The sequence below is a fragment of the Silurus aristotelis genome (assembly GCF_946808225.1).
Source record: "Silurus aristotelis genome assembly, chromosome: 9".
In the NCBI taxonomy this organism is placed as follows: domain Eukaryota; kingdom Metazoa; phylum Chordata; class Actinopteri; order Siluriformes; family Siluridae; genus Silurus; species Silurus aristotelis.
The window spans coordinates 21,368,802-21,393,290 of NC_139582.1; the positions used below are offsets into that span (position 1 = coordinate 21,368,802).

The window sequence follows — 24,489 nt, forward strand, 5'->3', positions numbered from 1 at the left end:
TGATTCAATACTCAAAATTTAATTGATGACTTTCTAAATGACCACACTATTTGTTAAGATCATATGATTGAATCATGTGAAACCCTGTCATGTTATATTGTTATATTAAAAGAAATTGCATAGAACAAACAGTAACTTTTAAAAATTTTACTTATTAAAATATTTAGTAAAACAAAAAAGGAAAAGGAGTAAAAAAAAAAAAAAAAAAAAAAGAGAGATCCATTTAAAAATACACTTGAACCATGCTAGGGGGACGGCACAGTGATTACAAAACACCATGTGATTACAGAGTTCACTACATAGGCTTTGAACAGGAGAGAATGGGGGTGTCTTGAAAGGGTGCGACAGAAAAAAAGAGAAAGGGAGTAAAAGAGCGAGTGACTTTGAGAGATTTGTGAGGTGCACCAAATGTATAGACTGGCTTCATGCACTCGCTCAATTGGGGTAAGAGAATCACTTTACTGTGTTTGTAATGTGCATGATTAATTATTATTAATTATTATAATTCTGCCTCTTTATTCATTAGAAAAAAACTTTCTAGCACATCCAATGCATAAAATGTATATGTTACATTGTAAGTAAAGGACTTTACAAAGTTCTAAAAGTGCACAACTTTATTTGTTTGGATTTTTGCCTCTCATGAAAGATTTCCAGACTGAATTGAACCTGCTTAGTATTCAATCTGCACTTTTTTTGTTTAATCATAGAAGCACTTGGTACACTACGACTGTGCTTTTTCACACAAAAGGAGCCAGACTGTTTTTTTAGCCACAAAATCCTCCTTTTTAACTCTTTTCAAAAGTTTTTGAAAGTGAAACTGAAAAATAACCTGCAACCTGTGTAGCATAGTAAACAGATTAAAGCACTCTTAGTCTTTGTGTGTGTGTGTTAGTGTGTGTGTGTGTGTGTGTGTGTGTGTGTGTGTGTGTGTGTGTGTGTGTGTGTGTGTGTGTGGTAATCTGTGAGGCAGATCGTGTGAAACGGATGTTGTTACCTCTCCATATAAGCAGCATGATTGTTGTTTTATTTTATTTTATTGTTGTTCGGCTCGCATTCCTTCCAGCATTAGGATTGGCTATTGGAGAGGTCTTTTCAGTTTCTCTAGTAGTCACAAGTCCCTTTGAGAGGAATTTATCCTTTGAGAGTCTCAAGTTTGGGCCAGGATGTCCTAACTTCAAATTTATAGCAAAGTCAATTTCCTATTTGTCTTAGTCACATCAAAACATAAATCTCTAAATTTTTTTTAATAAAAACCAAAAGGGCAAGATCTTACTGAATGTTTCAAAATATGATATTATGAAATGATTTAACATTTGGATCATGACTACATTAACAAGACAATTATATAATAATAATATAAAGTATAATATAAAATATATGACACAAAGGGCTGTCAGATTTTATACAATTAAATAACTATTCTAAGAAAAATAAGTAATTTATTATTATTATTATTTTTTATCTTCAGCAGTGAGAACAGAATCAACTTTATTGCTTGGTACAATGGAGCACTGGGAAAATGGCACATCAGGAAATGGCACCATTGGAGATTTCCAGTCACCCTTCTCTCCGGTCATCGACAAGGCCATCAACGGGATCACTATCATCATCCTCTTTATCACTATGATTTCCCTGGGCTGCACCATGGAGATAGAAAAAATCAAGCGCCACATTATCAGGCCAAGTGGCGTGGGCATAGCGGTGGTGGCCCAGTTTGGAATAATGCCTTTGACTGCCTTCTGTCTGGCCAAACTTTTACATCTTAGGGCTATTGAGGCCATTACAGTGCTTATCTGTGGATGCTGTCCAGGAGGAAATCTCTCCAACATTTTTGCATTAGCTCTAAAAGGAGACATGAACTTGAGGTAATTTTTACTGTGCCTACATTCAGCTGCGGTTTTGAGGTTTCCTTAGCACGCAGAACTCCATTTATTAAGATTTCAGAAGGTACCAAATGGATGCTCCTTGTTTGAGTTCACTGATAGTGTAAATATGTAGATAAAGTAAAGGCAAAGGCATGAAACAGTTAAATAGCGAATTAAACAGCATTTTGGCCTGCCTTTGCCAAAAATAAATACATTTACCTTAGAAGGTACTTATATTACACCAGACATATCATTTGCTTTTCTGCATTTGTCTGGAAATCTTTCTGCATTAATATATAAATATGTAGATAAGTGACATGAGCCATCCACTGTATTGTAAATTGTGAAAAAAAAATTTTTTTTTACCCATTCCAGATAGCAAAAGCTTACCGTATTTTCCGGACTATAAACCGCTACTTTTTTTCCACGTTTTGAACCCCGCAGCTTAAACAACGAAGCGGCTTATTTATGGATTTCTTCTGGGTTTTTCCCGGTATCACAAACTTCAAGCCAAAAAAACTAAACCCTATAACATTAGACCAATGAAATTTCCGAACGGAAACGGAAAAACGCACCTCACCTGTGTTCTGAGCTGCACGGAATCGTGAGAAAAAAAGTTTTTTTTAAACGCACGACAATGGCAAAAGAAAAACTCCCGAAAGAAATGAAAAAAAGGAGGAAGACAGATACAAGCCGTTGTAACGCGTTGAGTCAGGGTCATGGGAGAGGTCGCTAACTCAGAAATCATATAAGCACAGACAGGTTTCCAAAACTCGTGCTTTTTTATTTTTCTTGGCAACAGCGTTACGTGTTAGTCAGAGAAACTTGGAAATGAGCATCAGAAAATAATAAGGACATATTCCTCGGCCTTGCACACATGCAGTAATAGCGGAAAAATTCGGCGGCAGGCTATTCCCAAAATACCGCTCTGCTCTTAAAGGAGCCACAACATATTTCACACCGTGTAACAGACACTGTCTTTCGTTAAAGCCTGTGTAAAGTTTATGAGTTTCAATGTAGACAGGTGCTTATAGACAGGTGCGGCTTAATTATGTTTCAAATAAAAATATTTGTCAAATTCAGTGGGTGTGCTTTATAGTCCGGAAATTACGGTACATTTTTTTTTACTTTAAAACTTGTTACTCATTTGCAAAGTGCAACAGATCTCAGCAAAACAATATATATATATATATATATATATATATATATATATATATATATATATATATATATATATATATATATATATATATATATATATGAAATATTAAATAAAATGTCCAAAAAGTCAGGCTACACTTTAGTTTGAATGCTGTTGTTGAAGCCTGTAAAGAATAATGTTAATAAAAACTCTCTTCTACAGTATTGTGATGACCACTTGCTCCACAGTTTTGGCATTGGGTGCAATGCCCCTTCTACTGTATCTGTACAGTCAAGGGTTCTCTGGTCTGGAGCATGCAGTTCCCTTCAGTGGGATCTTTATTGCGCTCATCATGACCTTAGTACCCTGTGCTGTAGGAATCGCCATCAACCACTGGGCACCACGTTATTCTCAAATCATAACGAAGGTATACTCAATAATGTTTAAGCATTTCTAAATACCTAACTATTGTGTTGTAAAAAAAAAAATTAAAATCTTTCTACAATTTATAGCATTTGTAACAGTAATTCAGAAACGATCTCCATCTAAAAGCTGGTAAAGGTTGTATACTAGGTTGCACCTGTCTTAAGTAAAGCACGTTCAGGTCACAACCTCAAAATATTGTTACTATAGATTTCTTTAAGTAATTATTTTAAGACAAATTATTGATATAGGCTTAAATCTGTGCTAATATTGATGTACTGAATTGATGCTAATAATTCTGAGGACTGCTATGAACCACAATTGTATTTCTTTCCAACAGGTAGGTCTCAGCATCTTGCTAATAGCCACTGTAGCAGTTGGATTGATGTGTGGCATCTCTTTAGGAGCAACAGTGTGGATTGTGCTCTCTCCTCAAATCATGGCTGTGGCGGTTCTCATGCCTTTCATAGGCTACCTGCTAGGCTACACCATGTCCGTCATCTTCAAGCAGAATGGCCCGTGAGTACCAAACGTCTTTAAAGGATTGAAGCATTAAGAAATTCTTCATGTGAAAAACATGACTTAATGTACCAAGTAGCATCAAATCTTACACAATAGCCTCGTCATAAACCAGTATTCAAAGAACAACACTATAAGGAACCCACAGACATTAAAACAGAGACCTAGAAAACACTCAAAGTCTCTACAATATATCGACCAGAACTATGTAAAACAATAGAAAATGGATGCAAGTTGCAGTTCTATGGATGTAAAAAGCAGAAAAGCATCCCAGAATCAACCTTAAGACCACTTATATAGGCCAGGAACAGGAACCTGAGACTACAGTGGGCACAGGATCACTAACACAGGTAAAGCAGAAGACTGCAAAAAAGACAAAGCAATAAAACAATCAAAATTCAATACTACTGCCTTACATCAAATAATGACCCAATAAATATAAAGAACTGTTGTCACTTGGTGAACAGTATGCAGTGTCAGACAGCACTACATCTTAGTAATAAAGTGAGATTATTGATTTGAATCGATAGCTATGGAGTTACACTTCACAAATAAAAGTCTTACATGGTCTTTGTGAATTAAAAAAGATTTGCATGTGGTCAGTTTGTTCTACTTTATTCTAAACACAGGTGCAGAAGGACAATCGCTATGGAGACCGGCTGTCAAAACATCCAGCTGTGCTCCGCAATTTTGAAAGTGGCTTTTCCTCCAGAGGTCATTGGACCCCTGTTTCTCTTTCCGCTGATTTACATTGTATTTCAGGGTGCTGAAGCGCTATTCCTCATCTTTGTTTTCCGAATGTACCAACGGTTTAAACCCTCAGCTGAAGGTAAGCTATCTTGTCAGTCTGTTGCATGTAAATGTATTTTGCCAAGATCAGGGGTTCTCAAGCGTTTAGTAAAATACAGTCCATGAACTCCTAGTACACCTCATTTCTTTTATCAGCATAATTTAACTAGATAATTTAAATAAAAAATGTAATGTGCATATACTTACAAATTTTCTTTTTTATCATAAATCATTGGGCAGAAAAAATGAGCAGTGAGAGCAACTTCTAAAAGCTCAATAAAACTGAATGGAACAATGATTCATTTTGTTTTGTGATAAAACTGCAGGAAAGTTAAACCAAAAAGCTTACATTTTTTAAAGAATTCGAAGGGACACTATTCGTCAAATTCTTGCTCATATCATAACTAATTGTTTGTACTTTGAGCCTTAGAGCTTTAGAGACTTTGTCATTGTATACTGAAGAAAATTATAAACGCAACACTTTTGTTTTTGCCCTTTTTTTTTTGAGCTGAACTTAAAGATCTAAGACTTTTTCTATGTACACAAAAGGCCTATTTCTCTCAAATACTGTTCACAAATGTATGCAAATCTGTGTTAGTGAGCACTTCTCCTTTGCCGAGATAATCCATCCACCTCACAGGTGTGCAACAAGATGCTGATTAGACAGCATGATTATTGCACAGATGTGCTTTAGGCACCTCTAAATGTGCAGTTTTACTGTATTGGGGGCTCCGAAAACCAGTCAGTATCTGGTGTGACCACCATTTGCCTCATGCATTTTTGCCCTGTACAGTAAAAACAGGGATTAATCCGTAAAGAGAACACCTCTGTGCCAGACGCCATCAAATGTGAACATTTGCCCACTCAAATAGGTTACAATGACGAACTGCAGTCAGGTCGAGACCCCCATGAGGACATACAGATGAGCTTCCCTGAGACGGTTTTTGACAGTTTGAGCAGAAATTTTTTGGTTATACAATTCTTTGGTTATGGCTGGTCTCAATCTTGAAGGTGAAGATGCTGGATGTGGAGGTCCTGGGCTGGTGTGGTTACACGTGGTTTGCGGTTGTGAGGCTGGTTGGATGTACTGCCAAATTCTATGAAACGCCTTTGGAGATTACTTATGATAGAGAAATGAACATTCAATTCAAGGGCAACAGCTCTAGTGGACATTCCCGCAGTCAGCATGCCAATCGCATGCTCCCTTTAAACTTGCGGCATTGTATGTGTGATATTGTGCTGTGTGAAAAAACTGCACACCTGTGCAATAATCATGCTGTCTAATCAACATCTTGATATGCCACACCTGTGAGGTGGATGGATTATCTCGGTAAAGGAGAAGTGCTCACTAACACAGATTTACGAACAATATTTTAGAGAAATACCGTCATTTCCGGACTTTAAAGCGCACCCATATATAAGCCGCTGAATTTTACAAATATTTTTATTTTGAACATAAGCCGCACCTGTCTATAAGCTGCTGTCTACACTGTAACTAATGTACTTTACACAGGCTTTAACGAAAGACACGTTACACACGGTGTAAATGGTGAAATATGTTGCGCTTCCTTTAGGAGCATAGCGGTATTTTGGGAATAGCCTGCCACTGCATTTTCAGGTATTACTGCATGTGTGCAAGACCGAGGAATATGTCCTTATTATTTTCTGATGCTCATTTCTACGTTTCTTTGACTAACCCCTAACGCTGTTGCCAAGAAAAATAAAAAAGCACAAGTTTTGGAAACCTGTCTGTGCTTATATGATTTCTTCTGCAACTGGAGTTAGCGAGCTCTCCCTTCACCCAGACTCAACGCGTTACAACGGCTTGTATCTAAACAGTAGCCGACCAAGAAAGTCATTGTTCACCGTCTTCCTCCTTCCTTTCACAACTATTTCTCTCGAGAGTTTATCTTTTAGCATCGTTGTGCATTAAAAAAAAAACGTTTTTTTTTTTACCGATGCCGTGCGGCTCAGAACACAGGTGAGGTGCGTTTTTTCGTTTCCGTTCGGAAATTTCATTGGTCTAATGTTATGGGGTTCAGTTTTTTGGCTTGAAGTTTGTGAATCCGGGAAAAACCCAGGAAAAATCCATAAATTAGCCGCTTCGTTGTTTAAGCCGCGGGGTTCAAAACGTGGGAAAAATGTAGCGGCTTATAGTCGGAAAAATACAGTAGGTCTTTTGTGTAAATAGAAAAAGTCTTGGATCTTTGAGTTCAGTTTATAAAAAATAAGGGCAAAGACAAAAGTGTTGTGTTCGGTGTAGTTAAGACCATTCAAAGTTTCCTATTTTGCCATTTTGGTTTTCGGTAGTTTATATGGTTCATTTACACTCATTTCATTCATTTTGAAAGAACTGGCAGAATGGATAATAAGTAACATACCATTATTATGAATAAAGTATGTTGTGGATTGTCACAAGTTCATGTTACTACTTTCATTATTTCTCACTGACAACAAGAAGTCATTCTTGTTACTAATTTGTTTGATTAAAATGATCAATAATTTACACTTTCATTAGGAAGGAATCGAGTCAAAAATATCTATATTGATTTCCAACACAACTCAGCTTTGAGAACTTCCACAAGTCTATGGGCATTGAATGAATGAAGCTGATAGAATTGTATTTGAGCAAATAGTAGACTGAATGTGTCTTTATATATCTTATTCACATTGAACTTTTATATTATATTATTGTGGTGTGTTTGTAGACGATCCTGTAAAGAAAGCTGAATACATGGCAGTGGACAATGGAGTGGAGGTGGGGAAAGTTTCTTAAGAAGTCTTCATATGGACTACAGTACAATACAAGGGATATAGTGCAGATCTTTGAACAGCCATATGATGAGTGACAGGATGATTGTCTGTGCATCTTTATAATAGTGCGAATGTCAAACTTGTTGCTCTCCGTCCACATTCACTCCAAACATAGGGCATTTGTAGATTTTTGTTATTTTTAAATTAGTATTAAAAATCCTGCTTGCATGTTTACATTTTTTTTTTTTTTTTTTTTTTTTTTTAGCAAAGGACTCATTCTGCATGGATAAAATAATTCCAACTAATTTGCACATTTTGTTAAAGTCTTGTACATTTATAGAAAGTTTCTTGTTTTTATATATCCTATTTATATCAGCTGTAAGATTAAAACCACCTCCCTAATACTGTGTAAGCCTGAATTTCGCTTTCAAAATAGCTCTGACCAATCAAGGCATGGACTTCACACTGAAGATGTCGGAAGGGGTGAGTGCTATGGTACTGGCAACAAGATGTTAGCAACAGATTCCATACGTTCTTTAGGTTGTGATGTGTGGATTCTATAGAACAGACTACTTTGCCCCACAGATGTTAAATCAGATTGTGGTGTTTAATCAGAAGGAATTTGGAGGCCAAGTCAACACCTTGAACGTTACCAAAATTGAGGAATGGTTTAAGGAATTTTAGGAGTTTTAGGGAGCATTTGTTGACATTAAGGAATGCTATCGGCCTGCAACGATGTTTAAGTAGATGGTTTATATCAAAGTAACATACACATAAATGCCAAGACCTAAAATATCCCGGCAAAACACTGCCCAGAGCATCACAAAACCTCCAATGGTTTAATTTTTCCTCACAGTGCATCTTTTTCTTCCCAAAGGCAACAGAACACATGCACCCAGCCACCCATGTGACACAAAAAAAGCGTGATTCCAAATTTTTCAGCACATTTGCAATTCCTATGAGTAGCAATGAACCTTGGACACCAATGAACATGCCTCCAGATGTCTTTCTTTGGACCATTTTTGGTTGATAATAACCACTGTACATTGTTCTGAACCAGTCATCTAGCTATCAATTTGGTTTGTCAATGTTACACAGATTACAGAATATAATTAATTAATTAACATATAAATTAAGTCTTAATCCAAATTATTAAAAAATTCCCATGTTTTAGAAAGATAAAGAAGGAACATTCCAAATTTATAAGGGAAACCTAAAACCATCAGCCAGAAACAGCCATAAGCAGCTGGTTGTTCAAACCGGACAGTAACCCTTAAAATCACAATAGAAGTGGTAAACAAATAGTTAAAATTAGGCTAGAATTAAGGTTTTAGAATGGTCCGGATTTAAATCTTATTGAAAAACATGTGAAATGTGCTGAAGAAAGTCCTTTCAGGAAGCCAAATAATGAATTCATTTATATTTTCTATTTAGAACAAATTTCTATTTAAATTTTGACCCTGCAGATTCTGTCATATTTCCAGAAAACCTGTAATGAATTTATAAAATAATTAAAATGCATGAATGTTGTTTTTTTTTTTGTGACAAACGTGTGTTTCAATAATTTTGACCACAACTGTGTAAATGTACAGTTTATATACTGTATCTATGTAAGTGCACACACACACACACACACACACACACACACACACACACACACACACACACACACACACACACACACACACACAACAAAGCACTTTTTTATAGGTGAAATGATATTTAATCAGAAACAATTATTTACAATATAGAGATAAATTAAATGCATAAAATTCCTATGCCTGGTAAATAACTTCATTCTGTTTCAGAAATCAAAAACAGAGGTTATACAGTATAGGACATAACTTGTTTGGTATTAAATAGATCAATTTACATTAAATTACAAAGTTTGCTCCTGCAACAATAACAGGGTTATCATAATTAAAGCAAAGGCTTAAGGACTTAGTATAATAAAAAATCCATTTTACACTGCTAATCAATAGCACTTCATATTGAAATTTTTTTTTTTTTCTTTTAAAATGTACTAAATGCACATCAGTGTCCAATAACATACAAACAAAAAAATTTAAAAATGCCTATGATACTCTCAAAGCAAGCACATTCGCTCAAGATGCAATGAGAAAGTGCAACATTTGGCCAAACTCTATTGAAACGGAGCCCTGCTGCATGTACAGCTAACCGATAGATACTGTTGAAGGGCCTAAGAATGTGTTTATGCATTTAGAGCATCCGTGTTTTTTTTTTTGTTTTTTTTTATTCCATACGTCACCATTCACCTTAGTCCTACCCTTAAGCTTCTTAAAACAGTAAGTCACATGCCATATTACTCAACCTTAAGCTTCTTTTTTTAATGAAAGCATGCTAGACAACAAGATATTTTAAATAATGCTTGGCAGTGACAAATAAATGAAGAATAAAACCAGCTCACTATGAGGGGAGGAATAGCCCTTGTTATACTGTAAAAGGGTATATATATATATATATATATATATATATATATATATATATATATATATATATATATATATATATATATGTACACAGTACAGACCAAAAGTTTGGACACACCTTCTCATTCAAAGAGTTTTCTTTATTTTCATGACTATGAAAATTGTAGAGTCACACTGAAGGCATCAAGGGCTATTTGACCAAGAAGGAGAGTGATGGGGTGCTGCGCCAGATGACCTGGCCTCCACAGTCACCGGACCTGAACCCAATCGAGATGGTTTAGGGGTGAGCTGGACCGCAGAGTGAAGGCAAAAGGGCCAACAAGTGCCAAGCATCTCTCGGGGAACTCCTTCAAGACTGTTGGAAGAACATTTCAGGTGACTACCTCTTGAAGCTCATCAAGAGAATGCCAAGAGTGTGCAAAGCAGTAATCAAAGCAAAAGGTGGCTACTTTGAAGAACCTAGAATATGACATTTTTCAGTTGTTTCACACTTTTTTGTTATGTATATAATTCCATATATAATTCCACAAGTGTTAATTCATAGTTTTGATGCCTTCAGTGTGAATCTACAATTTTCATAGTCATGAAAATAAAGAAAACTCTTTGAATGAGAAGGTGTGTCCAAACTTTTGGTCTGTACTGTATACTGTATATATATATATATATGGCCAAATAATGCAGTTAAACCAACCCCTTGGTGCTTCCATAAATGTGAATGATCACAATTCTTTTCTTTTTTTTAAGAACATTGTGTGGGGTGTGTGCATGTCTGTGTGTGGGGAAGGGAAGGGGGGATTCTCTACTTAAGAATACAGTAATGTGTTTACTATCAAAATATTTTCTGAATCATTTAAAAGGTCTTTCATAAAATGTTACGCTCTGTACAGTGTCGTGTCTTTGCTACATGTCCAAGGACACAAAAGAATCGAAAGCATTTTTTGTTTTTGTTTTGAGTGAGAGAGAGAGAGAGAGAGAGAGAGAGAGAGAGAGAGAGAGAGAGAGAGAGAGAGAGAGAGAGAGAGAGAAACGGGACAGAGTGTGTGTTATACATGTGTAAATAATTCGCAAGTTCTTGACTGGACAGAACTGGTGGCTCAGCGCTGAGCATCAGGTCGGTCTAGTACAGTATCACCTGAGATGGGCTTTGTGTCGCAGAGATGCAGCTCAAAGTCAGATTGCAGCAGTCAGGCGTGTGTGCGGCTGCAGTATTTGTGGCCCCAACAAGGGAGGCGGAGACAGAAACTCTCAGGATTCCTTTAATAAGGGAATGTCTAATGGGAAGAGAAAAGGAAAAGGGTTGTTACTTCTTAATATCTTACAAACGCAGTAGGAAATAAACATCTGGAGTGGTATGCTGGAATCCTGATGGTGAATATTTTTTAATAACAGCACCTTCGTGATAAGATGAGTTGCATTTATCTCATACCCCTGCGATTTTCCAATGAATGATGCATTGAATATTTGAATGCTATGTGGTTATTTTCACATATTATATCATGTTTTAATCTTTTATCGATCGCCTCCTCAAAATAATTTTTAAAAAGTAGAAAATGAATACAACTATTTCAGGATCTTGACCTTGTTGTGACTTTACCATCTTTCAATCATTTTCAACAACATTCAACCACCAACTCTTGCCATGTCACTGAGAAACTGGTATGTAAAAGTCCTAAAATGTTCCACCATTTTTTAAACCGAAAAAAAGAAGAGAAAAACAAAGCGAGTGCGTACCATCAGCTAGGTTCTGTTCGGAGTCATGTAGAGAAAGTAAACTGTTTTGCTGACTGGAGTCTGGATTCTGGCACTGAAACGCTGAGGACGCTGCTGTCGCTCCCTGTGCCCCATCCAAACTCCAAGAGGAGGAGAAAGGGGACGAGGAAGATGGCTGATGCACCACTGAGATCTCTGTGTGCTGAGTGTGCGTTGTTGATGTCTGAGATAACACCTGCTCCATAGATTCAAGTTGTGTTTGAGGAAGGAGCCGAGGCAAAACTGCACCTCCAGCTCCAGACACGGCCTCCTCGTAAGATGGCAAGGTCACCTGCACGCCCTCCACCATGATGGTCACCGGCTGCCCGGAGTCTCCCTGCTCACGCCTACAGGACAGGAGAGTGCAAATAAGCATGTGTGTTATCTTAGAATATGTATTCTTTTTAACATTTGCAAATGGTAATAAGAGCAAGAAGAGTTGAAAAGTTTGCACTTTTTGCCATGCCTGTAATGTTGCATACACACCAGTTTTGCATGTAAAGCCTTAATTTACTGATATTTTAAGAAAGAGTTCAGTACTTCTTTACTGACTCCATCAACCAACCCAAGTCTGGACACAAGCAGAATGAGTAAATAGTAAGTAGTAAAAAAAAAAAAATCAATTCACATTCCAGACTTTGGATCAGTGACTGAAATAGTGCACAGTTGGTTTCCAGCAAGTTATAATAATACCCTAATGTCAAGGTTAAAAATCAATCAATAAATAAAAAAAGGAGGAATGATATTGCACAACGTTGTTGTAAAATGTAGTAAATTCTTAAATTATTTAACCTATGAAATTTTAGCAATCATCATGATGTTGAGATATTTTGACCAATATGTATTTGGTACTTTACTGATAATACAGTAATGCTGTTGTGTGGCCTTTATAGTGCAGCGAATGAATTATAAATAAGATGAATAAACTAGGCAATCACTGAGACTAACAAAGATTTGATTTGGGATAAATAGCTCCCCCTGGTGGACTTCACAGTTTGCCCGGCTGGTGGAACATCATAATCATGTTTCATGTTGTTTATTTAAATGGTGTAGCATGTAAGGCTAAGTCATGCTGTGGAATACTGACTACAGCAGTGGTGTCATTCTCAATTGTCTCTAAGTAGAGTGCCAAACACAACATTTTATTAGCAAAACAGACACGATAAGTAATATAGTGCAAAAATAAGAGATTGGAGGTTTGCATCAGTGAGACGATCTTCAAAAAAGTTGCTTACACAGAAACGAACTACTAAAAAAGCAGCCTGTAGGTGGCGATGCGGCGTTTCAGGGATAAAGCATAGAACCTGTGTAGTGCCCAGATCCACAAACTTTGCCAGTTATAACAGAAATCTGATATTACCTCACGGCCCGCATATGATGGATCCGAAGGCCTTGAGTTTGACATGTCTGGACTATAGTTTTCATTAGGTGCAGTTCAGGAAATAAAACAGTGTGGTTTTTTTTTTTTGCAAAATAAATGGCCTCATTGTACGTCGATTGCATATTAGAAATCCATGCATGCAGGATCCGAGTACAAAGTACCGTACTTACAAAAGCTTTTGGGGAAACATTAATTAATTAAAGAACATTCTTAAAAATAAATAAATAAAGTAGCTTCCATTACCTACATATAAACATTCATAAAATGTAATTTATTAAGGGTTAATCTGAGTCCATGTTTCACAGTTTTATTCTATTACTTGCATGTTTTGAGCATTGAAACGTATTTTAAGCTGAATGTAGATGGCTCAACACCAAGGCTATCCTTAAAATGGTATAACAGTGTAAACATATGACCAAAACTGTTACTTGGAGTAAAACATAACCAGCTTTGGGGCAACTAGGAACATCTTAAAACCACTTGATCCAGAAACTGCTGTTTTACTCCAAGAAAACTCTTCATAGATTGTGTTTTAGACCGTAGTACATTGGGGATTACAAAACATGAAAGTAAAAGAGAGCTCACCGTCCATGATGAAAAGCCTTTAGTTTGGGCTGCAATAAAACACACACCACCATTAAGAGAAGGACGAGTGCAACAGAGCTGGCTGTGGTGGCTACAATGGACAGCGTGTTCATTCCCAGCGAAGGAGCTGCATGCGTTTCTGCAAAGAGCAGATTTGATATTTTTTTAATTACAAAAACAAACTGGCTGAAGGGATCAGACATCCCCCAGTGAAACCGTGTTGTTCTCCATTACTCTCTGGCTTTGACAGCTGTTTCCTATACTTCACCCAAGCCAAATCATTAGAGCATTAATTACAGATGATTAAAGAAGTGGAAAAAAGCAGCAGGGACCAACTTTAAATTGGTTCAGCAGATGTTTGGGGGAGAATTTACCTGGATTGAACACACAGCTGATTTGCATGGGACTGTTCCAGTCTCCGTTTTGACAGGTAATATACTTGTAATCTCCCTTCAGCGTGTAGCCCTCTTCACAGAAATACTCCACCACTGTGCCATCGGTGAGATGGTGACATGTTGAAGGATGGCAGGTGTAACCCCCATTCTGTGGCTCTAATGGAGGACTGCATACTGAAACGCACGGAATTTCAAAAAGTCTGAATACGCACCAAATTGTTATTTCAAATGTTTCAAATCAAGTTCACAGCAGCTTAAAAGAAAATATCATATATCATCAGTTTGTTTTTAGTTGAATAATATATTTCCGGTTTATTCTATAGCACGTAACCAGGACTCTTAAACTCACAGTTATTGTGGAGGCAACGTGGCGGTCCCGAGGACCAGAGCCCCTCTCTGGTACAAACGACTATACTGGGTCCGTCTACAGTGTAGCCTGAATCACAGCTGTACTGCAGCACAGTGCCCACTGGGAACGAACCTCTGTTTGTCTCGGTCACATTTACTTGCCCGTGCTGGATGGAGAACGGCCGCACACAACCTGTACAGACAGTAACGAACAGAAAATATTAGGATAAAGATTAGACCTGAAACAAATGTACAAGTACACAAATATTCGACAATGCAGTATTAGTGACCGCTCTAATGCCAGTCCCAACCCATTGCCTTCAAGCTCTGTGGGACTCTAGTGATGTTTAATTGTTTTTTTATTCCTGCCCTCAAAGCGGGGACCTCAGATATCTGCCAGGAGTCTGAGATTATGACATACTTGCCTAAGATTACTGTAAACCAAATTAGTTCCTTTTGACAACTGAAAAAGTCCTATATCCTGGTCCTGGTGTCCCACCATTTACAGAGGGATAAACACAGAAAGGCTGTTCCAATGATTGCAACAAATCAACAACTACATTGATGGTTGTGTCAGTGTATGTGCATTTAGCATTTGGTTAGCATTTATCTGTCATCTGGTGAGGTCACCAACAAAAATCCTTGCATTGCTGTAGCAAACACTGTCATAGCAGGTGCTGTGCAAAATGGTGTTAACGAGGTTAGGAATTGCATTACATCAAGCAAAAACACACACACACACACACACACACACACACACAAAAACTTTGAGTGCTTGCCATAAAAACTAATGTGCTGGCAGGTCAGCCAGACGGAGCCAGACTTCTCCTCTGGCCAGTGTTGAAAAGGTGGTGGTATCTCACTGGTTAAGGCATTGGACTTTGGATCAGAAGGTCACAAATTCAAATCTCACCACCACCAAGCTGCCACTGCTGGGCCCTTGAGCAAGGCCCTTAACCCTCCCCTGCTCAGTTGTAAGTCGCTCTGGATAAGGGCGTCTGCCAAATGCCATTTAAATGTAAAATGGCAGTTTGGCTGCTAAGTTATCAATATGGGAAAACATCCCAGACCATCATGGGCCTCTGTAATCCCCCAACAAGAATTGCTGCTCATAAAAGTATTAAAAAGGCCTCTTTTGTTTTTTAGAATATTAAATACACACATGTATAAATAAAATACATATACAGCAGGTAAAATAAGTACTGTATTTCTAAAGGTGCTATTGACATTAGATTTTCACCAGATAAGAACCCATGCAATCTACAAATGCAAAGAAATCAACCATAGATATCCCTACTCAAGTCATGTGTAATAATGTGAAATGGACTGCATGGGCTCTGACAAACGTCTGGTGAAAATTTCATGTCAATAGCACTTTAAGAAATATATTAGGGAGAAATATGATGGCGTGTTCACTTCTTATTTTACTTGCTGAATCAACCAGATTTTAACCAGAAACCCAGCCGACGATCTAAGGGGTGCAGTTTGGTAGAACTTGTTAAATCAAACAGGTGGCGTCAGGGCCCACCATTCTTACTTCAAGCTGAATCAGAGTGGCCACTTCTGCCTTAAAACTCCTTCCTGCAAACATCTGTAACAGGTCATTCTCTGTGAGTGGGTCCTGGATCTCCTGAATTCAGATCTAGACCATTGCTTAGCAGTCTCTCTCACAGACGAAACCCAGTTTATCAGTCCACCACATTTTTGGGGTGGTGTCTGTTTATCCCGGGCGGTTTTGGAACATAACAACCATGATAAACGGGGGATTACTGTAAATAGATACACACTCATCCGCACCAAAAATTGGGTTGTACAATTTCAACTGCTGAGTCAGTGGTTTTACCTGTAAATATATCTGCATCTAGGTTGTTGATTTTGACAATGTGCTTTTTTGGCCCGCAGCATTTGTGAACTGTTTAGTATGAGAAACTTGGAGACTTGATTCTGAGCCAGGGTTTAAATCTACTTGCTTGGTTTAAAAAAATACTTGTAAAATGACAGCAAGCACATCCACAAGAATGCAAAGGAATTACATGAGGCTATTAAATGTGTGTTTATGCTTTAAATCTAATTCCTAATACTACTATACTGACCTTGACTAAGCATGCAGCTGATCTCCATAGGACCGTTCCATTCTCCCTTTTGGCAGGTGAGGTATTTGTAATTTCCTTTGAGTGTGTAGCCCTCATCACAGAAGTACTCCACCACTGTGCCATGAGTCAGACGATGACATGGAGATGGGTGGCAGGTGTAACCCCCGTTCTTCGGCTCGAGTGGGGGGAAACAGTCTGGGGGGGTACAAACAAATGTTCAGAATACAAGGGTGGAACTCGAAAGACATACATTACAAGTAAGTAAGCATAATGCAAATTGGATGTTTATATTTTTTGACTCAATGCAAACGACTACACTACAGCATTCGGAGTTGCAGACTTCTGTTTGTCTTATGTGGAAATTCGTCACCCACTGGTCATTTTTTTCCAGATCAGTTTAGACTACCAATCAAAGCAGAACTGCCTAGATAGTTGCAACATGGACACTGAATCCTCAACTGACCCGGGTCAAACCCATGTGCGCATGACATTTGAAGAAAAAAACAAAAAGAGAGAGCGAGCTTTGATTAACTCTACAGAAAGTCCCGTAGCTGGTTATATGCAAGTGCTTATTTTGGCACTGTTTTTGGATATGATTTTACCTGCAATAGTTTTACACACTCATTAGTAGTTGTTCGTGGTTAACAAACACAACCCATAAATAACTCTCCAAATTTCACCAGAGAGGCTCACAGTTATTGTGGAGGCAGTGTGGTGGGCCTGAAGTCCAGAGCCCCTCTCTGGTGCATACGATGACGCTGGGTCCCTCCACCGTATAGCCTGAATCACAGCTGTACTTCAGCACAGTGCCCACAGGGAACGAGCCTCTGTTTGTCTCGGTCACATTCACTTGACCGTGCTGGATGGAGAACGGCCTCACACAACCTGTTAAGGAAAAAACAGCGGACATATTCCCAAATTTAGAAGCGTTAAAGGACAGAGGAAATAGGAATTAGAAACTGAGGGCAGAACTAATCAATAGCTAGTCGTTAAGTGGTTAGAGTGGGGGGGGGGGGGGGGGGGGTGCTTAGTTCTATTTAAGCTCAATCACTTTTACTGCATTAACTCTTATAGCTAATCAATTAATGTTACACTGTCGGATTTGCCCACAGTTCACTTTCATTGAAAAAACGTGAACATATTTGACTGTAAGAAACTTACTTGATGCCTGTGTAGTAGGGAGCAAACTCACAAAGAGCAAAAGAGAGCCAGACAGGATAGAAAGTGGAAAAGGGACACCGACCGATGAACAACCTTCAGTCATTCCTGCTGACATCTTACAGCTCGGCGGCAGGGCTACTGTCTCCTGTAGAGAAGCCAGGACAATACATGAACAATACATGAAGGATAGCTGGTTCTACACTTGGTTTGGTAAATACATAAAGAGTCTGTGATGATATTAACTTCTTTTATTTTTATATAGACAGACATAATTAATCTATAGTGCAGGCTTTCGAGATATGTAATATACCATTGTTCTACGTACCCCTAACTAGGACAGATTAAAGACAGTATGTCCTGATCATTCATTAAGGAGGAAGGAAGGGCGTGGCCAGAAATAATGTGTGTGCAACATATACATCATTACAGCAGAAAACATAAACCAGAAGATGGTTTTGACTCAGTTGTTGCTGCAATTGCTGGGTTACTGAGTTTTTTTTGCTTAGTTTCCTGTTAACAAGATCAGGAGTGTTACAACACTTCAGATGGGACTGTAGATAAATCTAACAGGTTATAAACTCTAACGTAGTTAATTATTAAAACTAAATAATGTAATCGGTGGTGAACATCAGTTGAGATTAGGGCTGCAGCTATCGATTATTTTTGTAATCGAGTATTCTACCGATTAGTCCATCGGTAGAATACTCATTTTTCTTCATTAAAGAGCAATACTAAATATACAAGAGAAGATAAGACGGGTCTCTTAAAATGAACAAGTCATTTGTTTCCTTTTTAAAAAAACTAAAAATTGTATTGCTGAAATTGCAATCTATGAAAACTAAACCAATTTAATGCATTTAAATGCCAAAGTACATCAAAATGCAAATATATAAATAAAATATATGAAAATCTATTTCAAATCAGTTTTTTAAAAAAGCTTAAACGCACTGTATGGTGTTTTCTGTATGTTTTAGTTTGAAATGATGCCAAACTTAATGAAAACTTTCTGTGGTGTTCTTTGGTCTGAATCTTCTCCTCACCCCCTCACTGTTTTCTCTCATTGCTCTCCAGTTGACCTGTCCAGGGGTCTCATTTATAAACTTGGGATTCACACAAAACCAGGCTGAAAATGTGCATATGCCACTTTCCATGCAAATGTTGTCATTTATAAAAATAAAAAAAAAATCTATAAAACACTTTAGGGTGGAAATTGCGCACCTGTAAGTAAACTCAGCCCTGCGTACGCACAACGTAGAAATGGTTTAAAAAAAAAAAAAAAAAAAAAAAAAAAAAAAAAAAAAAGAGAAGAGGAACTGGAGACACATGTATCGTTTTTAACAGGGGTCACCAACATGGTGCACCAGGTAGCCCACAAGGACCACATGATTAGCCCACGGGCCTTTTCTAAAAATAGCTGTTTGCTACTTTGTTAAATCATTGTTGATAATTATTATGAGAAATCATTAACATGATCAGTGTCTTCACATAGATGAATATCATTCATTATTATTAAGAACATATAATAAAAGGTACATTGAGCAAATTTGTTATTTCAGATCAAAATGAAAAGAGTGTGTATCAAACTGGTAGCCCTTCACATTAAAAGGTACTCAAAAAGTAGCTCTCAGTTTCAAAAAGGTTGGTGACCCCTGGTTTATAATGTATAAACGAAAAATAAAGAATTTAGAAGTTTATTGCCTAATGAGCGTGGTGACTGAGGCAAGAAAGAACTCTCTGAAACGGTACGAGGAGCAAACCAGAGAGGAGTCAGCTTCAAAAGGGAACAATCCTCATCTGGCACCAAATGTCCTTTAATACAGTTCCATCATTGTTGAGGTGTACTCTTCAGTGCTTAGATGCAGAGCTGTTCACTGTTTTTTACAATCCAAATTAATCCAGTATTATCCAGAGCCACATTGGAGGGTTTTCAAGCATGAACTGCCCTTTTAAGGTCATGCCACAGCATGTCATCTCCTTCATCTCATCTTCTTCAGAATTTTTTTGGTAAACAGCTGAATTCATGGTTCCATTTATCACAGCAAGTCTTTCAGGTCCTGAAGCAGCAAAACAGCCCCAGACCATCACACTACCACCACCACCATAATTTACTGTTGGTATGATTCATTTTCTGAAAGTGTTACTTTTATGCCAGACGTAATGGGACACACACCTTTCAAAAAGTTCAACTTTTGTCTCGTCAGTCCAAAGTATTTTCCCACTTTTCAACACTTTTTCACACAGGGCCATGTAGAATTGGAATTAGTTTTCCCTCAATAATAAAAACCTTCATTTAATAACTGCATGTTGTGTTCACTTGTGTCATCTTTTACTAATTTTTAAATTAGTTTGATGATCTGAAACATTAAAATGTGACAAACATGCAAAAAAATAAGAAATCAGGGAGGGGGCAAAAAAAATTTTTCACACCACTGTAGATCTTTAGGCCGTTTATGTGGAACCATCCTCAGCGGCACAGAGTGGTCTCAAAGTGAAGAGAAATGTGGTTAAAAGGGAAGCATCTAGCTCAGTGGTTAAGGTTCTGGGTGAGTGATTGGAGGCTCAGGGGTTCTTGGGTCCTTAAACAAGGCCCTTCACCATCTGTGCTCCATGGGTGCTGTATCATCTCTGACAGCAGCTTCCTAACATTGTTGGGACATGTGAAGCAGAGATGGGAAGTAATGAACCACAAACACTTTGTTACTGTACTTAAGTAAAAGAGATCAGAGAGAGATCAGTTCTTTACTTCACTAATTATTTTTTTAACATTTTACTTTCACTCAATAAATTTTTTACACAAATATCTGTACTTTCTACTTCTTACATTTTCAAACCAGAATCGTTACTTTAGTTTTCATCTTTCTGGTGACATGAACAATATTCATTCTTCTCATTTAGCCATTTTCAGCTCATCAACCTGTTTCTTGTCATTGCATGGCTTTTTAGATCTAACACTGGTGAATCATTTCCTGGCTCTCACACATCACAGAAGTAAGCTAGTTTACGAAGCTCACAATGAGCAGGGCAGAAGGCAACAAGAAAGTTTCTTTCCTCAAGCCATCAGGCTTCTCAATACCCAGAACTGAAACGGAACTCACACACACACACACACACACACACGCACACACACACTCACTCAAATGTGCGTTAACAAACTGTACAACCGGGACTTAACACTTAACACACACTCATTACTCATCTCAATCCATTCCACCACCATTTATTTATTCATTATTTATACTTAACCGTACTACACTCTTTAACTGCTGTTTTTTTTTGTTGCACCTTTCACTGTATTATACTGTTTACATGCTGTTTTTTGCACCTTTGACTGTTTCTTATTATATTACACTGTTTACATGCTGTTTTTTGCACCTCTTGACTGCTACTGCTTTTTTGCACTACATTGTTCTGTTTATATTCTCTCCCGGGTACAGTTTTTACAGTTCTCCTCGCACAGTACTGTATAATCAAAGTATACAGTAGGTTTACTGGTCGGCGCTATATTGGGTTTTGTGTCTTGTCTTGTGTTGTCTGTCTGTACTGTTTTTTGTCTGCACCGTTTGCACTTGGTTGCACTCGATGCACTTTATGTAGCTTGTGTTGTGTTGTAGCTCTATGTTGTTGTTTAGTGTAGCACCAGGGTTCCGGAGGAACATTGTCTCATTTTTACTGTCTACTGTGTACCACTGTGTATAGTAGAAATGACAATAAAAGCCACTTGACTTGACTCGAAGAAGTAGTATAGGTATATGTGGATGAGACAGAGGGAGTCAGTGATTTAACATGACTGAGAACAGAGACATTCCTGATCACCATCTTTTCTCTGCTTGTGTTCTATATGGTGGTTGTTTACTCTGGATACAATCATTACGTAACAAAATTAGAAATTATATTGTATTAATATGATGTGTGGTCCAGTTACCAGCCTGACACTAAAACAGGTAGAAGTAAAAGCTACTTTTTACTTCAGTACATACCAGAGCCCAAACTTCTTTACTTTCACTTGAGTAAAAAGTGTAATCAGTAGTTCAACTTTTACCAGAATCTTTAAAGCATGAGAATCTGTACTTCTACTTAAATGAAGGATGTGTGTACTTTTGCCATCTCTGATGTGAAGTGACAAGTAACCTCCATTTTTTTATTGGAATATAACAGATGAGGCACTGCCTCATCACTGCCTCTCCTGACTGCACATCTCTGGCTCACACATGTCTGCTCAGAAAACTAAAACTTCCTCGTTTCGTTTCCTCACGTGGCACGATGTCCCTGGAAGACACGACTGAATAGACTGAATAGTTCATCAGTCCAGACACTACCACCTCTCCCAGCTTCTCTCCTTACACCGGAAGTGTGACCGCTGTGGTCAGAGACACCGGAAACGCAGCTGACCTTCCATAATACTGACAACAATCTCAGCAGAGGCTTCATTTATTTATTGTTATTTATTTATTTATAACAAACTACCTCAAGAACCACCACGATAAAAAAAAATTCTTCATGGTTAGTGGTTACGTTTTCCACTGTGTGTGTGTGTGAGTGTGAGAGTGTGTGTTTACTGTCTCTGCAACAAAGGAAACGCAGACAATAGCACGCCAGCCAATCATTGTGTAATGTGGGAAACAGAACGTTTTCTGCTCCTTCTCTCTCTCCCTCTCTCTCTCTCTCCCTCTCTCTCTCTCTCTCTCTCTCTCACACACACACACACACACACACACACAGCTGTAATGCCCCAGTTTAGCGATCTCTGTACAGTATATCACGCTATTGGTTTTCATGAAGAGATCAGCACTGATCGCTGGAGAGTCAGGATTAGGTCATGTGCCGACATAAATAGAACACGAGTTTCTTTTCCTTTCTTCCAATTCCAACTTCCATCCCTGAAACATGATCCTGATTTTTATAACTAAAAACACAAATGGTATATGCGGAAACTGACCTTTGTTTGATGAAAGGGGATCGAGCAGGTCAGCTCTGCCGCCGTGCACCAGCTGTCAGCTTCAGGATCTCTCTCTCTCTCTCTCTCTCTCTCTCTCTCTCACTGTATTTCTATCTCTATCTCTTATTTTACCTCCTCTCCATACCGCAGGAGCACAAAACACTGCCAAAACAAGAGTCTCAAATCCTGTAATACACACTCCAGGCCAGCTGGTGGCGATGTTACTGTAAAGCTCCAATAAACCCAAGAAGAAGAATCAACTCTTGAATGGCAATTTAGTTTCAGTACAAGTGGCAGTCAGATGACTGTCCATGGACTCACAGTATTGAAAACAAAAATTGTTAAAGTCTTCTTATGTATAAGTTCTGGAAACTCTGTCGTGCCAAATTCAATAAGTAAAACAAAAAGTTTAGGATCCAGGTTTTCCATGGAGGTACATAATAACACAGTCAATACACTCTCTATATACTGTACCTTCTTCTGCCATCTGCATAACAGCCATGTTTTTAATTATTATTTTCCAATCATTTCCTCATCTGCCACCATTATCTTCAAATGCCCAGTTTCTTTCCAACAAAATAAAATAATGATGAAGCACATACATCACTATTAAAAAAATAAAGTAACCTGTGATAACTGTTTTTTTTGCAAATTGTTGAAGCTGAGACTCTTTTCAAGGCGATTCAAGTCAGAAAGCTTTTAATGTCATTCTAATTATATATAGCTGATGCACAGTACAATGTACACACAGTAAAATGAGACAAAGTTTCACCAGAAACCTGATGCTACTTTAAACAACATTGAGCTACATAACAGAACACAGAGCTAAGGACTAAGGTAAGAGTATCTTCCTTGCTAAGATACACTTTTAATACCCGGTCATGTTACTGACCTGTTTTTAAATAACCTAATTAGTTGGAAAATGTTCCTCCAGCTGCTTCTTCTTAGTAACACTTTCATTTCCAGCCTTTTGTTCCTCCCATCCCAGCTTTTTTTCAGACGTTATAGTCATTTAATTCAAAATGACCCTTTTCTTCCTTAAAATGTGTACAGTTTAAACATTAAATATGTTCTCTATGTGAGTAAATACATATTGATTACATTTGCAAATTGTTGCATTTTGATTTTATTTACAATTTGTCAATTGTATCCATCTTTAAAAAAAAATCTATTATGTACCAATCTCAATATGGGGCCAAAAACTATATGCTCCTATTCTCACATTTTGGCTGATGCACGGCAGATTTTGAAAGTCATTATACTGTGCTCACACTGCTATGTCTGCAGTTAGTGGGTTCCATTAACACACACATTATGTCTGGGTTTATTTCTGTGTTTTCACTGGAAAAGAGATTCTATCTGAAAGTCTCAGTGTAGCCCTAAATGCCTCAAACACCTGATGTAGTAGCTGTATCTGAATCACTCATACTGTAGCGTACCTTCATTGGCATGACCTTCATCACTTACTTTCTTTCCTTTTATATTTAGTCATTTTGGAGTTCATTTCTTGGTACCTACTCAGTGATTAATAAAAATTCCACATTTACAAAGGGGTAAAAGACCTGCGGCTGGAATAAAGTGAATAAGTCATGACAGCCACTGCTCTTAAGTTTATGTGCTAAAACTGGATACAATTATTTATTAAACACCATGTTGGTTTCCATTGCTATGCTGAGGAAACAACTGTATTAACAGCAAATTTTAGATAATAAACAGTGAATACTGAGTAATGATCCTATTAATTTTCAACAAGACAAATGCATATCTTATTTAATAAGGATTGATTATGTATAAAGTCTTCCATTTGTGTTATAGCTTTCATTTTCCTAACTTTGCCCAAGTGTTGTGTGTAGTTGTGTGGTGTATAACTGTAACATGGACATTATATGTTGGTTCAGAA

At 37.7% G+C, this 24,489-nt stretch overlaps 2 protein-coding genes and 2 long non-coding RNA genes across 6 annotated transcripts; 3 read left to right on the top strand and 1 right to left on the bottom strand.

The window, feature by feature from the left end:
• The first annotated feature begins 237 nt into the window (after nucleotides 1–237).
• On the top strand, nucleotides 238–7,893 carry LOC310731118 (hepatic sodium/bile acid cotransporter-like). Of its 3 annotated transcripts, none has more exons than XM_083550516.1 (6): nucleotides 238–444; nucleotides 1,398–1,865; nucleotides 3,229–3,433; nucleotides 3,770–3,948; nucleotides 4,578–4,777; nucleotides 7,446–7,893. In XM_083550516.1, exons 2-6 carry the CDS (start codon nucleotides 1,504–1,506, stop codon nucleotides 7,511–7,513), a joined length of 1,014 nt encoding a protein of 337 aa, XP_083406642.1. In that variant the 5' UTR covers nucleotides 238–444; nucleotides 1,398–1,503; the 3' UTR covers nucleotides 7,514–7,893. The 3 variants fall into 3 exon arrangements, with proteins under 3 accessions (XP_083406642.1, XP_083406640.1, XP_083406641.1); XM_083550514.1 differs by having other exon boundaries at nucleotides 1,469–1,865; XM_083550515.1 differs by having other exon boundaries at nucleotides 1,472–1,865.
• Nucleotides 7,894–10,027: 2,134 nt separating this feature from the next.
• On the top strand, nucleotides 10,028–12,291 carry LOC310731141. The gene is made up of 2 exons (XR_014535068.1): nucleotides 10,028–10,894; nucleotides 10,932–12,291. It is a non-coding gene; the product is annotated as an uncharacterized lncRNA (long non-coding RNA).
• Nucleotides 10,929–22,791, bottom strand: LOC310731104 (sushi domain-containing protein 4-like). The gene is made up of 9 exons (XM_083550496.1): nucleotides 22,590–22,791; nucleotides 17,654–17,798; nucleotides 17,186–17,377; nucleotides 16,493–16,687; nucleotides 14,401–14,592; nucleotides 14,031–14,225; nucleotides 13,657–13,795; nucleotides 11,673–12,037; nucleotides 10,929–11,212 (listed from the first exon to the last, which is right to left on the bottom strand). Exons 2-9 carry the CDS (start codon nucleotides 17,766–17,768, stop codon nucleotides 11,187–11,189), a joined length of 1,419 nt encoding a protein of 472 aa, XP_083406622.1. The 5' UTR covers nucleotides 17,769–17,798; nucleotides 22,590–22,791; the 3' UTR covers nucleotides 10,929–11,186.
• On the top strand, nucleotides 17,008–22,791 carry LOC310731152. The gene is made up of 3 exons (XR_014535080.1): nucleotides 17,008–18,913; nucleotides 19,282–20,692; nucleotides 21,391–22,791. It is a non-coding gene; the product is annotated as an uncharacterized lncRNA (long non-coding RNA).
• Nucleotides 22,792–24,489: the final 1,698 nt, after the last annotated feature.